Source organism: Chiroxiphia lanceolata, chromosome Z (genome assembly GCF_009829145.1).
Source record: "Chiroxiphia lanceolata isolate bChiLan1 chromosome Z, bChiLan1.pri, whole genome shotgun sequence".
NCBI lineage: Eukaryota > Metazoa > Chordata > Aves > Passeriformes > Pipridae > Chiroxiphia > Chiroxiphia lanceolata.
The window spans coordinates 39641925-39659409 of NC_045671.1; the positions used below are offsets into that span (position 1 = coordinate 39641925).

The following is a 17485-nucleotide window of genomic DNA, read 5'->3' on the forward strand; positions in this document are numbered from 1 at the left end:
TTCCCAAACCTTCCCTTCCCAAACCTTCCCAAACCTTCCCAAACCTTCCCTTCCCAAACCTTCCCAAACCTTCCCTTCCCAAACCTTCCCAAACCTTCCCAAACCTTTCCTTCCCAAACCTTCCCAAACCTTTCCTTCCCAAACCTTCCCTTTCCCCTTCTCCCTTCCCTTTTGAGTTGGACTTCCCCCTGTGCACATCCAGACACACCAGCTGATCAGGCACTGTGCAGCTGCACAGTCCAACTCCTTGCTTTGTTTGGGATTCCACCTGGAGGAAAATGATTTATTGCATGTCAGTTGCTTGGGTTTGAGTTGTTTAGTCCTACGGAGCTTTAGAATTGTACCTGGGGAGGTTTAGGTTGGATATTAGAAAGAATTTCTTTACAGAGAGCGTGATCAGACATTGGAATGGGCTGCCCAGCGAAGTAGTGGATTCTCCATCCCTGGAGATTTTAAAAAAGAGACTGGATGTGGCACTTAGTGCCGTGGTCTAGTAACTAGTAGTTGCTAGTAGTGGATCAAGGGTTGGACTTGATGATCTCGAAGGTCCCTTCCAACCCAGCTGATTCTATGATTCTATGATTCTAATTGGTTTCTCCATGGGCAGCAAATGAAATGTTGTTGTTGTTGGAAGGATGCTCATGTCCAGGAGTGCTCAGAGACGGCTGGAGTGTCACTTTGTTAGGGACATACTGGTGCAGAGAGAAATGGGAATAACTGTCCTTAGCATATTCTATGACAAACACTCAGGCATTTCCCAGGAAACCGTATCCTGCCCTTGCTGGGGCTTAGCCTTGACACTGCAATTTTTAACAACTTGACATTCACTCAGTCTGAGGGGGAGGAAAGAAGGAAGCGATGAGGCTGAGGGGAACACCAAGGATTGCAAGAAGTCTTCATGAGATGCTCTTGAAATAGAACAGTTTGTTTCTGACATGGTTTCTGCATCATCATGTCTATCACTCTAAAGTTTGGCAGGGACGTGTGAGCACATCCGTGGATCCCAAGAGCCTTGTGAAGAGCAGTTTTTCACCACAGTGACATCCACTTTCCACAGGTGCCTGTGGTCATAGACAAAAACTCCATTAGGATGGAGCCTGGGGGGACTGGTGTGGCTGTAAAAAAGGCTGCAATTTAGCAACATGCCAGAAATTGATGCTCAGGTTTCCATCAGGGCTGTATTTTGCAAGGAAACCCCCAAATATGGTGAAGCAGACAACCGGATAAGTGAATTTCAGTAGGCAAGGCTGACCACCCACCTTGAATTTTTTTAAACTTCTGCTCAACCAGCTGTGCAAAAATCACCCTTTACAATTATTTTCTTCCAGAAATTTACCTGAGTCATTGAAATTTTTATGCAAGGTAAATTTATATGTGTCTATCTATCTATCTATCTATCTATCTATCTATTTATCTATCTATCTATCCATCTATCTATCTAAAATGCATTTGTCTCTTTTGACTCTCAGAGGGATAACAAAGCCATAAATTTTGATAAAATTTAGAAGTCTAAAAAAAAACCAATCCAATCCCCAAACTATTGAAACCTGCCCTATGACCTTATGCAGTTGTAAAGGGAGCCAAATTTAACAAAAATTTTAGGAATACAGAGCCAGATGGGAAACATTTTAAAGTGAACTAAATAAAATCTTTTGTTTACTTAGACTGAACAGTAATCAAAAACTGGGTTTTACTACACCTAATCATATATACTAGTCATGTTAACATGAGGTAGAAGGATTAAAAGTATCAAAAATTTAATTTTTCTGGACCTTTCTTAGTGCACTTTTTTGTGTTTGTTTTTGTTTGTTGTTCGTTTTGTTTGTTTGTTTGTTTGGTTTGTTTTTTTAACTTAGGTGTATATATATTAGTAGCCATATTTCTTTAACGCCTTAGACTATCTCCTTGGTAGTATTCCCACCTTTTCCTGAAGGGGAGATGGGATATACCTGGAGCACTGTTGCACTTTGTGCTTAGGTAGGTTAATGATGCTTCAAGATGACACAAGTTGGAGGAATTGCATGTACCAGAGGCTGACACTTGAAATTTTGCTTCAGCAGGAAATGTCTGTATTTCAAAATCTTGTTTCTTTTGAAATGAGATAAAAAGAAGAACATTTAAAAAAATCCTTTTTCTATGGAACAGCCCTAAAGATGTTATCAAATTGGTTTATTTCTGTAAAATTGAAGTTTTCTGTTCCAGTTTAATATTTTAAGGGGGAAAAACCCCACTAAATTTGAAGGCGTGGGGTTTTTTGTTTGTTTGTTTGTTTGTTTTTTGTATTGGAACAGCTTGTCAAATCACCTTTTTTACCTCCTCAATATGCCTTTAAAACAAAATATATTCAACAAGATTGGCACATTCCTGTGGAGTTGGTTGAAACTGGGGGTTTTTTTGCTGGAGGACTTTCAGCAAAGCATAGTCATAAAACTACTTGAATCCACCCAGACTGCAGATCTGGTCCCTGGCAGAGCCGACTTCAGGGAAGGCAGAATATGTCATAAAGCTGTTTAAGTCTTTCCTCAGTCACACAATAATATTAATTACATTTTAGTTTTAATTCACTTGTATATAATTCTATTGAAGCCAAAAAAACCCCCCAAAACTTCTGATTATCAAGTGCAGGAAATAATTTCACTAATGCAAACTGTTTTGATCTTTCATGCAGCCCTGTCTTGTGGCTATGGGTTCTTGGTAGTGAATATAACGGATTTTGTGATAGTATCACATTTATCACATTGTGTAATGAAATACTTTTGAAATGAGCAGTCCAAAATAGTTTCGTTCTTATTCATAAAATCTTTTTTTTTCTATTTAGCTCTATTCTAATCAAAATACAGGGCCTGATTTAAAGTCCACAGAACATTTGGTGACCCTTTCTGTGAATTTCATGGGTTTATCAAACCTCTAACCCTTCTATAAAAGACTGAACTCTGCTATTGCTCACAAACTCAGCATGTTGCTCTGAAGCAATAAGCAAACAAACTGCTGAAATCTGCAGATGAAATTCTGTTATCTGCAGGATGCTAGGTTAGATGCTAACACCCTCCTTTTTAATGAGAATGTCACAAAATTGCTCTAAATCCATGTCTACTGAATGAAATATTTTGGGCTTTGAAAGTTTGGAAAACATCAGAGCATGTTTTCTATTTAATTCCCTACTAATTCTTCTTCAGCTGCTTATCTGATTGCTTTGGAGAGAGAAAAATGCTTTTTACTGCCTGCCCCCTCAAAAATAGTCTTGGAAAAGCTCTCTGTAGAATATTAAGTCTTCTGAAGAGAAAATATTACTGCATGATACATATTTGGATGTATGCAGGAGTTGGCTTGTGCATCAGGAGCACAGAGGGAATTTTTCTGTTTGATCCACTGAAAAACTGCTGTGGGTTTTGAACCAGTTGTGACTGATTAGAAGAAGGGTTGTAATGAAACTGGTGCCAACTTGGGCAGTGGCTCTGTGGTTTTTTGTAGTAGCAGGTTAAAAAGCACCCTGTAGCTAGAGGGATTTCCACTTCACAGCTACTGTTGTTGAGGTCCATGCCTATTCCATGCAGGTAATTTAAAACATCTAGACAGATGGACTAAGAAACAATCTATGCTGCATATGCAGTCATCTATCTATCCATTCCATCTCTATTCCAGTGCATACCTCATCACTTCCCTCAAAAGAAGAGTTTTTACTGGTAAATCTTCCTCAGGGCTTGTTTGGATTGGCTCTCTGAGCTGACAACCCTTGGCTTCACTCCTTTTTAGCTACTTGTTTTTACTTTCCTTTTCTTGGAGTCAGTTACAAACTTGCACAAGTTGAACAAGTACTTCTTTCGGCTGGTTTTGCATGACAACGTGTGAGCTATTGATAAACATGTTTAGTAGCCGAACTCCTTTCCCTTAAAGTCCTAATTTCATCTCTTTTTAGTAGTCTTTGGTCTGTGTGTCTTTACCTGCAGCTGGAAGAGGCTTGGGGAAAAAGAAAATACAAAATCCCCAAAGACATTTATTATTTAATGACAGAGCCTCCTGAAAGTTTATTATCGGAATATCATACTTTTAGCTAACGTTCTTTTATGTGGATCTTTGTGGCATGTGAGATCTTGAAAAAGCTAACAAAGTAAAAGTAGGGTCTGATAGAGATCTCTGCAAATGTAAGAATTTGTGTGTATCTTCTAGGTGAATTTGGAACAGATGTTACTCACTAAATTTATTACCTACCATAAATGACTTCCTGTGAGTCAGTAATTTGAAGGACTCTCAGGTGTGTACTGCTGCAAAAATACTACAGTGCTGGTCAGAACTTGTTAGTCAGGGCGCCCTCCTACAAATTATAGCCTACACAGCCCCATCCAGGCTTTATAATTTATTTCTTTTAATGTACAGTTCTGTGCAAAAGCCTGCTACAGGCTTTGTCACACAAACTCAACTGCTGTGTATGAAATTATAATTAATATTTATGGCACACTAGTCTATATGCCATATTCTTCCCTCAGCTGTGTATGCAGTACAAGATATCTTTCTTGCCCATGCACATTTTACGTGTAGTTTTCTGATCCTATGTGTGGGTGCGGTTACTTCTTAGCAAAATTACTGAGAATCAGAAACTATCAGAGCTCCATGGTAGCTTTGCCTGGCTATTCTTTCGCTTATTGAATTTCCACATATTTTTTCACAATTTCTAAAGGATGGTATTCAATTCTCTGTTGTTTAGAGCTTCTACTTTTATGAAAACATGTTTTCTCTGTATGACTGGTGGTGCTGTTTGCTATAATTTGTGGATTCCGCAAGTGATGTTGTTAAACACTTGAAGTCATATTGCCAATCTTGGACAGATTACCAAATTCTTGCTTTTCACAGGGATCTAGGGAAGCTCAAATAAAACTTTATTTTTCTGTGGTTTCGGGCAGCCTCTGTAAATATTTTTAATTTATTGGAGAAAGAAATTCTTCCTTTACAGGTATTGCATAAAATAACTCCCAAAAAGCGCAGGTGAGGAAAGCAAAAAAGATCAGTTCTGTAGTCATCTAATACAGCTGTCATGGCACAAAGTAAATGCCAGGTTTCACTGGGGCAACGTAGAACAGCCAGGCAGAATTGAGGTTAAAAACAACCTTTATTTCATAGCACTGGGAGTGCTGAGCTTAGTGCTGCACAAATGGAACACTGTGATTGAAATAAATAATGCTGAAGGTGATTTATTTTCTCTATTCTTCAGCAGGAGGTTTAGCAAAGATAAGACTCAGTAACACTTATGAGTTTAGCTGTGAATACAGCATGAGATATTAGGACATTAATTCTCAATGGAGTTGGAGTGACCTTTTCAAAACCAAGTTGCTGTCAATTTCCACACACAGAACAGCCCAAGCTGTGGAATCACAAGCCTTTTGCAGTGCTCTGTATCAGTTTAATGTGACTTAATACATTCTTTTCCAGAGTGATCACCTGATGACTCTTTCTCTAATGACTCAGTAGTCATAGAGGTTAAATGATCTTCACAGGTAGGGGAATTACTTTGAAACAGTGAAGTACCTTGACTCAGGTTCTCATTGTTCTATATCTTATAAACAGTTTAAATGGGGAAGTTTTGCTTAAAAAAATGACCTCTGTCATATTCTGTAAATATATTTTGGGAATCAGTCAATGCAGACAACACAGTAAGGCAGGAGTGCCATTAATTAGTTCAGATCGTCTTCTGGCAGATGTGGACAAAGCTCCATTGGCTGCCCCAGTTTGTACCAGCAAAAAGTAATTTTGCATTGGAAAAATGATTATAAAGATAGATTCAGAAGAAAGAAATTCTCATGGAATAAGATTTCAGCTCAAGGTTTCCAATTTAGAGTCACTTGGACAAGCTTGAAATGTGGATCTTTTTTTTTTTGACTAAGTCTGTTGTATTCTTTTTTTAAAAAAAATATTTATTTCTTTACTTATTTATTTAATTTTGTTTTAATGGGCGTAGAGTCTATTGTCTGGAACAGAAGGCTTGCAGTAATGTTTGTGCTGAAAGGGCAAGTTTAAAAAGTGTCTATGGAGTTTGGGATCATGAATACTAGAGGAATTCAGGAGGCTTTCTGCAGCTAAAATCTTGCCTTCTTAGGTCTTCTTTCTTCCTGCTTTTCTGCTTAACCACCTAGGAAAAAAATCCGAGATGTTTGCAACCTGTGGGAGTGTGTAAATACCTTGGAGTGAGTGGTAACCAGAAGACAATTACTGGACTTTACTCATGTTATGCTCTGAGCAGTGCTTGATTCTTGAATCTGTGATTTTTTTTTCATATTTGCTTCATAATGCTTTAAAATTCCAAATAGCAGTCACTCTGTAAAGCAATACTTTATTCACTGACCTAGGGTCCAAGTCTAATGAACAGAGAAATTGATGTAGTTTTTATGGTGTTCCTAGTAATTTGAGTTACTCTATGCTAAGCAATAATGGAGATGTATAGGTATTGCCTGTATGTCCTATTTTATTTCAAACTTTACCTTGCTTAGCTTTGTCTAACTTTAGTTTTTGGTAAAGGTCAGCTGGTGTCTAAATCCATGGAAGCAGTTATAACAGGTTGGTCTAAAAAATTATTTTCCTCTTGTCCATTTCTCATCTCTCCTGAATAGAACAACGTGACTTGGGTGTGGGTTTGAGGCCAAATACATATGACAATCAACAGCACTAAATAATTATTGTGTTCAATATGCAGAAAGGCTTCAACTAGAAAGTCACACATCATGGCTGAGTTTAACTTTGTGTCAACAGAAGAACACACTGAATTTAAAAAAAATTGTTTAATTTTGAAGGCTTCTTTGTTTGTTTTTTTTTCTCTGACAGGTTGCTTGTATTTCATGTGTGTACTGTAATGCACAACTATTGCTGTCACTCAGAGATTATGAAAAGCTCTCTTTTTTTTGCAGATCATCCGGTGAATGAATTTTTGGATCTGTTCAATCGCCATGTGCTCCCCCATGCAATAGATGAGACCCACATTGATGCAGAGTCAGCTCAGACCGAACCCTGTACCTCAGACTCTGTGCAGGATTCATCTGAATTTATAATATTGGATCCTTTCTTTCCAAACTATATAGAATTTGAGGAAGAGGAAGACTGTGAAAATACTACTGACGTTACAGCTCCTCCAGCTTTGCAGTTCATCAATGGGAAGCAGCAGGTTACCAGTGCCCCTAAGAGCACAAAGGCTGAGGAAGCGAGAAGTGACAAAATTGAAAGCGTTGCACATTCCAAAAATGTAACCTTTGCTCAAATCAATGAAACAAACACATTTATAATATCTGAATCTGAAGCTTCTGGTACTATGCAACCAAGCAAAGCTGGAGAAGTGACAGGGGTGTTTGAAGTTACTCAGCCAACAGCAGATGTTGCAATGTTAGAGCCTGTCTATAGTGGTGAGTCAGAAGTTGTCACAACAGATAAATCAATAGCCATTACTTCTTCACACAAGCAGTCTCTGCAAAACAATAAAGAGATCATAACATGGCATGGAAATGAGGAGAGCTCTACTAAGGGTGCCAAAAACTTGCTTTTGGATACTATTGAATCTTCTGGAGATGGCTCCATGGAGTCTGACCTATCCACTTCTGCCTTAGAAGTTGTGACAATGTCAAGAAAGGAAAATGATAAAAAAAATTCTGGTGTAACTTCTGTTCCTGATGCATTTACTGTGGAAAGTTCTGCTGTAACTGCTTCTCTGGATGCAGTTTTTATTCCTGCTACAGCACATGAAAGTGTGACTGATCCTATTCCAGAAGAGGCAACCTCTGCTCCAGGAGGTCATTATAAATCAACTGCTAAACTTAGTGCAAATTCCCCTGTCGATAATATTCTGGAAACAAGTCCTACAACAAAGCCTGAGATGAGTGCTGCTTCTTTTATGGTTCTGGAAGGCTCTGGGGATGAAAAAGAGGACATCACTGTAACAACAGGGGAAATAGCAGTAACAGAAACACTTTCAATGCAAGATATTTCTTTGGGCTCTGGCACAGTAATGCCAACAGAAGTTTCTGTAACTGCCTCAGGAATCACCTCTGCTTTGCCCAGGGGTATAACTCATTATTCTGCTTTTGATCAAAGTCCTGAAGCATCTGTTGCCACCAACTCTGTGTCTGAGTTTATTACGAAAAAAGTACTTGCCAGCTCTCACGTAACTGAAAAGAATATTGATGATGAAAAGGAAATACAGACCACTGTTTACTCAGGTCACCAAAATTCAGCTACTGCTGCAGAGGGAAATTTGGAGTTGAATGAATCTGAGAGCACAAGTGAAGTCAGAACTGTAAGTCAGGAGCCCAGCTTACCCAGTAAAAGAGTACCAGGTACCATAAGTTCTGAAACCAAAAAGGTCACCTCCATTCCTTTCTTGAGAGACAAGAAGCTTTTTATAAATGAAGGATCAGCAGAAGAACCAGCAGACTTATTTGCAGGGAGTCCCACAAGAAAAGTGGTAAGTACTGACTCCCCATTTTTTGGTCCAGGTTCTGGTGACATAGACCTTATCATTCAGTCTGCTACTTTGACTTCAGTTCCATTAAGGCCTGTCACTGAAACATACACTGAAAAGCATGAAGGAAAAGTTTACAACACAGATGACACTTCCCCAAAGGATGCAACAACAGAATATGGGAAACATGCAAGAATAGGTGAATTTGCAGTAACAGTTTCAAGTACTGGGTCAGATGGCTTGACAGAGGGGTCTGGAGGAGCAAGTGAGGCGTCCTTGGATGTGTTAAGTACAAGAAAGCCAGGAGAACAAAACATGGGAACAGAACCAATCTACACAGCTCCTTCTTACATAAGATCTGGTTCTATAAAGGAGGTAAGACCTCATACTGCACCAGGAATTAAAACAGAAGGTTCAGAATCAGGTGAAGTCACGCCATCTCCGGAATCCATGGTTCATAACAACCCTCATGACAATGTGGTGACGCGTGGTACTGGCAGTGGAAAAGCAGTAGCTGAATCTATAGAAAGCAAAAATGGAAGATTTGGTTCTTCCACTGCCTCACTGGGCAAGATTCTTTTGATTGAGCATGGCTCTGGAGAAGAATTCAAAGACAACAGTAGCACCACAAAACTGATGTTTAACGGACCTACTGAAGAAATACTTGGGGATCATTTCTCACTCCCTAATCAGGGATCTGGAGAACCAGACACATTCTTTGGATCATTTGCAAAAACAGAATTTTCACCTACTGGGAGCTCAGAAACATGGGAGAAGCATGACAATCACAATGTTGTCAGCACATCATCTGTGAATCTTGCCTTCACTGCTAACCCTGACGAGCCAGTCACAAGTCCTGAACATGAGGAAACCACCATGGAAACTGTAACTGACCTGAGAATGGAAGAGAAAACAACTGATGAATTGACAGTGAGAACTTTTTCAATGACGATTCCTTTGGTAGAAGATTTGTATTCTGGGGAAGACAGGCCAAGGGAAATTTTGCCAAAAGCTATGGAATCTTCTGAAGAAAAAGCAGCAGCAGACCCATTCTTTAAAAGTACACAGGTTACCCATGAACATCTGGAATTTTCAAATGTTCCGATTGTCAGTCATTCAGAAGAAAATGAATTAGAAACCAAACCTGTTCAGAAAGTACTTTTGCCATTTAATGATGACAGAGTAACTGAACCTATAAAGATTGAAAGGAAATACATAAGCTCTCCAGTTACAGATACAGAACAAGAGAAGAAGTTGATACAAAACATTTTCCCTACAAAAGATATTCCCAGAATATTGCTGATGTCTCAGGAAGAAAAACAATCAAATAATGAGTTCATTAGTGATCCATTATTTTCAGGACAGGGATCAGGAGATGACCTTGATGTAATTCCTTCTATAGTACCATTGGTTGTTAAAGGAATCAAGAGTACCTTGAGTCCTCCACCTTCTCATCCTGCAAACATGGGACCTGAAGTTTCAACTGTAAAGACACGTGACTTTGAAAGAGGAAGCACCCAAGCAAATGCTGAAGTTAATGAAGAAGTTTCAAATGCTCTGACTGAGCTGGTCTCAGAAACTGGAGGCCAATTCCCCACCTCTGTGTTCCCCAGTTTCCCAGCTTTAACAGAAGTCAGCTCCAAGAGCTTCATCTCCAAACAGATGGAAGAGATGACCCATTATTTTGTGGCAACTGAAGAACCTCACAATCGGGAAACTAGTTATAGGAGAGGAGAAAATGAAACAGATAGGACAACAGCTACTTCTAAAGCTGTTTCACGAGAGGAAACTTCACATTTTGTGATTAAAGGTGGAGTAACTTCTGGGTCTGTTATACTGAATGGAACTCCCAATCCTCAAGCAGATGAATGTCTTATAACATCAACAACAAAAATGCCAGGCGGAGTATTACCTGAAAGCTCTGGAGAAGGATCTGGCTGGGTTGCTGTTTTGGATTCATCTTCTCCTGACAGGTTTACTCATCTGTCAATACCCCCGGTATCAAAAGTAGAAGTAAATGCTTCCTCTAGTGCTTCTGGGCATATTTATTCCAAAGTTATGACTACAGAGGCACTGACAGATGGGTCACAGACTGTGATCACAGGACCAGTATCCCTTTTTACTGAAGAAACAGAGATTGTGTCAAATCCATCTACTGTTCATCCAAAGGCAACTACATCAGAAGAACTAGCAAGTGACACGGGAATAGATGAGAAAATTATTCCCATGATTGATGACAAAAAAAGCACTTTATTGAACGTTTCTGTTTATGGTGACATCACTCTAATTGAAGAAAGATTTCAAATCCCATCAGAAGACACAACAATTATAGACATGGATCACTCAAAATCAATGCCTGAAGATATAATAAGTGTGCAGACAATGCCAAATCCTGTTACACAGTCAACATATGGCAGTGATGATGATAGCATGACAGCTAAAGGAGAGAAATATGATTCAACACCCAAATTTTCCATAACCAAAAAGAAGACACTTGGATCTGGTGATAGTCTTTCTTTGATTACATCCAGTCCACCAAGCAGAGAATCGGTAACAACTGGGCACAGACCAAAACCAGATGATATGGATTTGGGTTCAGGGAATGCCATGAATGTTGCAACAGAAACTCTCACCACTACTGAACTCTCTGAACTGGGCATTTTCCTTCCTACAGTACCATCTCTGGGAATCCCTCAGGTGCCCTATGAGTCTAAACATGTTGTAACCACCACCCCAGAAGACAGCTATGAGCCAAATACTTCAGCAAACAACAGAGTAATAGCAGATCAAAGTGAAACAAGCTCTGTGTCTGACTTTTCTGGAATGGGCCAAGAAGAACCAACTGATTATCAACCTGTGGTTCCTTCCCTTACAACAGTTTTAGCTACTGAGCTAGAAAAGCCTGTGACAACTGACTTGCTTGAGTTGAGTATTGTCACCACACAGCATGCATCCCAGGTCGTGACTGTATCACCCAGCAAAAATGCAAAAAATCACACCGTGGTATACATAAACACAAAATCAGCATCAGCAGAGTATGAAGAAAGAGATTCTGAGAGTTTTCATTCTATCCCTCAAACTCCTACATCCTCAGTAACTGTTCATTTAGCTAATGGAGTGTCTGAGTATCCTGAGGTAATCATTCCAAGTACATCATCATCATCAACAAAGGATTCAGATCAGCCCAATCATTCATCAGAAGGATCCTTTAAAGAGGTTAGTTCTGATATTACAGCAACATATAAACCCCGTAGTACAGACCTTCTCGACACAACAGAGTCTTCTCTGCTGGAGCTTTCTCCCGAGTCTGTCCCAGAAAGCACAGCTATGGAAAGTACTCCTCACTTTGGCAGGCTGGTAACAGGCAGGACAGAGGAGACAGAAACCCCTGTCACTGATTTTTCTGTTGAGGAAGAATCTACAGTTTCTGGAGATTCTTCATCAACACATGTCTTGCCTGCTGCTTTTCTGAATTTTGGAGAAAGAGCGAGCACAGATGTCCCAAAAGTTAGCACAACAAAAGTTGAAGCTTTCTCGGGGAGAGTGAATAATTCCCACCAAGAAGAAGACAGGACTACTAAGAGAGAGAACCCCTTACTCGTTTCCACACCGGACTCACCCAAAAGCATTGAAAATGAAGGATTTAAACGCGACCAGGGAGCAGTTACAAAGCTGACTTCACCTTCCCAACTTCTGGAAGGAAGCACAGAAACACAGTCAGCTTTTTTTGGTCGAGGGGAGATCACAACAATTTCTTCTAACATTGCAACACACGGCATTGCTCCTGGCAACCGTCCCTACCAAAATGAACAGTCCACAATGAGCTCTGAGGAGCCAAACACTGTTGAAGTTGTAACCTCCTCGTTTTCCCTTCCTGAAGTCACTAATGGATCAGATTTTGTGATTGGCACCAGTGTGGGTTCAGTTGAAGGAACAGCAGTACAAATCCCAGGTAACTCCCAAGTATGATCACTGTGTTACGTGTATTTACACCTGTAAAAGTGTTTTCTTAGCTCTGGTGAGATGTGTGACTACCAGAGCATCCTGTGAAATAACATCAGCTCTTGGGACTCTCCAGCTGTGCATCATGGAGCTCTGGATCAGACTTGAGGTAACAAGCCAGTTCTAGAAGGCAGGAAAGTAACACTGGTTGTGATAGGGAATTCTGCTGTAATTATTAAATTTTCCAATTTCAGGCAGATAATTTTGTCTGATAGCTCTTCTGTGCTAGCGTGAAGATAGTACTCATACAACGGGTTTGGAAATAGGGTTGTTCTTGACATCTTGCAGTTGACTTAAAAAGAAACCCTCATGCACATTTTAAGATCAGAATTTTCACAAAAATTAGCACCTCCTAACCTACAAGATAACTTTCCACACAAGAGAGAAACAAGACCTTGTTTTCAGCCTATCTGTAGCTTTAAGTGGTTGATAAAGTGTCTACCTCTTAAAAATTACAGATCTTTTTATTAGACATCACTTACCACAGAGTTTTTTTTCATGATGGTTATTAGGCACCATTTCACCAAATACATGGATGATGCAGGTAGGGTCTCTGTGAGTATTGTAACTTCAAATTTTTGTCCGGATATAGCTGAGTAAAGAACGGGCTTAATTTTATAGGGGTTTGTATTATTTTTCCTCAAACAATCCAGGTAGCTGTCAACTTGAAAATGTTTACTGGGAAAATATCCAGTCTGTAGGACAAAGCGACAGCAAGCACACAATAAATATCATTAAGGTGCTCAACACAGCCCTACATTTGTGACATTCAGTGAAGCAGTCCTAAAACAAACACCCTCTTGTATGGATGGTATCAGATTCTTTTCAAAACCTCCAAGGTGAAATCCCTAATTATTTAGTTATATTCCCAAACTTGTGTACATGGGAGTTTCCTCAGGAGGCTTTCAGCTGGACTTTCTGCACTCCCATGACTAGACAGGGAACTTGGTACTTTAGGAAGACTTTGAATGTCCAGTTTGCAAGGGTAAAATAGATGTTATTTACCTTTTTTTTTCCATTGACCATAATCAGATTTTTTTTGTGGAAAATATAATCAGAAATCTTATTTTTTTCTCATTTCTCTGGTTTACAGAAATATCTGAACCATTTCGTAAATTTTCAAAGCCAGGGCTTTATTTTTGTACCCCAGAAGAACTGTCCTCAGGATTTCCCTCTAACTCTGAGAAGCTAACACTTAGAAATGGTTTAGTGTGCACTTGTTTGTGTGAATGAGTTCTCCTAGGCATGAAATTAAATGCAAATACCTAGGTATCTAAACTCAGTGGAAATAAACACCACTAGAAGGCATAAAGTTCTGCAAGGAAAAGCTATTTAAATGATAACTCCTGTAACAACCAAGGATTTCATATCAGGTAAGCTTTTCTCTGACTTTTTAGTTCAGTTACAAATATACTCAGTATCTTTATTTTTGTTCTTCAAATGTATTTCTAAGAAAGACTTTGCAGGCATTGATTGATTAGATAAAAGAAAGACCTGAAACAACAGCAGCCAGTAGTATGTTCTGTGTACCCTGTCATTCTGCATAAACTAACCCTGTTCAAAAGAAAAGCATTTCTCATTCATTGTTCATATGTTTAACTGTTTTCAGCTATAATTCAGCATCATGTCATGCAAACTAAATCCTTAGAGTATCATGACTGCCAAATACAGTGCAAATTGCTGTGAAAAAGCATAATTCTAAAAATAATTTGTATTAGTTCTTAGTAAATGCCATATTTTGTTGTTAAAGTTGAAATATGGTGATGCCTGAAGACAAGCTTTACTGTTTTACAAAACTATGTTATTTGCAGTGTTAATAGTTTCTGTAATCACAGTAAAACTGCACCATCAATGCAGCAATGAAGATTTTTTTTCTTACAAAAAATTGAAAATATACTATTTCCTTGAAACTGCGGAGTCAAATTCATTTTTTTCTACTTGTTTAACAGGCCAAGATCCCTGCAAGAGCAACCCCTGCCTCAACGGTGGCACCTGCTACTCTCGTGGTTCGTTCTACATCTGTACCTGTCTTCCAGGTTTCAGTGGAGAGCAGTGTGAATTAGGTAAGATGAAGCCTAAGAAAAGTTTTCCTACATGAGATCTGCACAAGTGCTGAGTTTTGAAGTTGAAGAATAAGCAGACATTTGAAAAACTCTGCAGTGAGTCCCTTAAGAGCAATAAAAGAGAGGAGGTCCTCTCTTTTCTCTCTCCCCATAAAGTGCACTGATGTGTGCACAGAAAGGTTGAGAGAGCTGTGCAGGAACTCAAATTCAGAACACTAAGTTCAAAAATACCTGAATAAAACAAACCAAACATTAATATTTGGGATAGTTCTCTAAGAGCCTGTAGTAATTATTTGGAAGGCTGCTAAAATAAATTTATCCTAAAAGTGACTGGGAAGATGAGTACTGAATGCCAGTCTGATATTTTTTCCCAGGAAATTGTAAATATTATGGTAATCATATGCATATTTGGTATAGATTGGTATTTTTGTAACAACTCTACCTGAGGACCTCTTCAAGCTGCCTGTGGCATCCATGTGTACCTGCTGTGACTGTGGATTTTCAGAGACTCACCTGTACAGTGTAAAATAACCAGTTTTTCTTCCAGAAATCTAACCAAAATATGGTAAAAGTGGTAGGTTGGCTGTTTAGTGCAGAGATGATTTAGACTGTTGAAAAGCTGTAGGTTTCATTCCCTGATAAATATCATGGATTTGTCTGTTATACAGTTGCCTGCCAAATTTGAAAGAAAAAAAATATGCTAAAATGAGTTTAACTCATCATATATAGATTAGGAGAAAAAACCTCAACTCCACCCAAAGGTTGACGAAATCACTGCAGCATAGCTGTCAGGATTAATATGGTTTTATTTGTGTTCTGTAAAACAAATTTGTGTTTTTTGCATGTGATTTAAAAAATAGTTAATATTGTTCTCTGCTTTCCTAGCTCATCGTGATGAGTTTGGTATTTCACTAGTTCATTAGTGGTAGACATCACATTTTAGATGCTGCATCTTAAGTCTTTGTCAAGGAATATGGCGTTCCCTCATTGCAAAACACAGGTCAGATATAATAATTATAAAAAAATGATCTGTGCACTTTGTGTCCCTTAACACTTTTAGAGGCTTATCCAAAAATTGGAGTGTGACTCTCCACAGACCATTGCCATGTAGAAGTAGGTTTTGTGATACCTAAGATAGGAAACCTCAGCATTTTTAGCCCTTGTATTCAGGGATATTCTGGATATAAAGCCTAAAATATTACCTTGAGATCTTTCCAAATGACCGGAGCAAGTAAGACCTAGCAAAAATTTGAAAAGAGTGTATTTTAAAATAGAAATATTTTTTAAAAAAGCCCTCCTCATGATGCAGCAATTATTCCTAGTTGTTGTTTTTTGGTTTGTAGATATGTCTAACTTCTGTCTTATGTTTCAATGAGTGAATCATTACCAGCAATTCACTTTGGACTGAGGTGTTTGCAAAATCTGCATTAAAGTTTAAGTTGTGATTGTTTAAGAGAAACAGAACTCATTAGAAATCATCATATGAACTTTATGAAAAGACAGACTAGCTTATAAACTATATGAATACATGTACAAAGTAATTACTTTAAATGAACTAGTGCTCCAATTTAAAAGGTGAAGACAAGATGTTTTAGCCTTGGAGGAGTGGGGGACAGAAATTGTTTATTGTGTAAGACTGCTACTATCTGACTGGTCATTAAGTGATATGGCCTTTATGGTGCTTTGTCCTCATCTTGATAAGATTAGACAAGGAAGAAATGAGAAATGCAAGCCAACAACAAGCCAGTGCCTGCTTATTTGCAGGCTGAAATTAGCAGTGTGTTTGATGCTACATGGTAAGATTTCCAATATTTGAGTTTCATGAAGATACTTGAGGTCCTCAGTGCTTAGTGAGAGTTTTTGTGCTGTGGTCACATGTAAAAGTCAAATTTTCCACCAGCACAGGAAAATGCTGCATGGTGCAGCATTTCTTCTCATCCACACAGTGACCACTTGGATCTTGCACAGTGTTTTACTCTTCTGTGCTGAACTGGTCCCAGTCACCAGTGTGACTAAGGCTGAAGAGCATTTACCTTCTGGGAGCTGGGTGGGTTGTACAAACACTCTTATCTTTTTGCTGCAGATGTTGATGAGTGCCAGTCCAACCCGTGCAGGAACGGAGCCACATGCATTGATGGCCTCAATACCTTCACCTGCCTGTGCCTGCCAAGCTACATAGGCGCTCTCTGTGAGCAAGGTAAGGTGTGTTCTTCAGCCTGTGGTGATGGAGGTCGTCCTTTTCCATTCCAACACCCTTCTGGAGTAACTAGGCAAAGCCTCCTAAACTGACTGAGTTTCTGTCTTAAAAAATTACACACACTGTAAGACATATCAGAACCCTTCACCTCCAATAAACATCGGTCATGTAGGAATACTCTACTGAATAATTCAGATTATGTATTCATCCACTGGGGGCCATAGATCTGACAGCTTTATCCCAGAATTTTCAAAATTACTTGTTCTGTAATTATTTCAGCCAAAGTAGGTAGAGGATTTATAGTTTCAAGTAAGTTGTAAGAGGCTTTCTAAACTGGGCAGATGAAATAAGGTTAAATACCCATGTCTCTGCAACTGTTAGAAAGTTCCCTGCAAGAAATGCCACTGTATTTACAAGACACATTTATAGTGTGAGATGCTTACTCAATATGTAGGAGGAGGACTAGAGTAGCAAAATCTGTTCTGTTAATAAAATTGATGAAGGCATTTCCATGGGAAAAGAAATGGTGTATTAAAATGTACTTGCTCAGCTCATGAAAATATTTTTTTCTTTTTCTTCGGTTGAATGTTTTTGGTCACAGATGAATGAACTAAATCTTTGAATTTGTTTAATTAAGGAATTGTGTATTTTCATGTTTGTTTCTCAGCTTCAGTGAAGAGCAGTTTGCAAAGTCTTCCAGCTCAACTTATAGAGATTTGTTTGTCAGAGCTGAAAAACCTCAGACTTGACCAGTACTTTTCAAGGTTTAACCTTTTTCAGTAGTCTGGC

General features: G+C 38.9%; 1 protein-coding gene across 3 annotated transcripts in view; it reads left to right on the forward strand.

The window, feature by feature from the left end:
• VCAN (versican) overlaps positions 1-17485 on the forward strand; it is a 100256-nt gene that overhangs the window by 59795 nt on the left and 22976 nt on the right. For 2 of the 3 annotated variants that reach the window (XM_032676017.1, XM_032676018.1), the window contains exons 8-9: positions 14386-14499; positions 16583-16696. In XM_032676017.1, coding sequence (XP_032531908.1) covers positions 14386-14499; positions 16583-16696 — 228 coding nt within the window. Of the gene's footprint in view, positions 1-6893; positions 12387-14385; positions 14500-16582; positions 16697-17485 lie in introns of all 3 variants that reach the window. The other variant, XM_032676016.1, reaches the window with a different exon arrangement.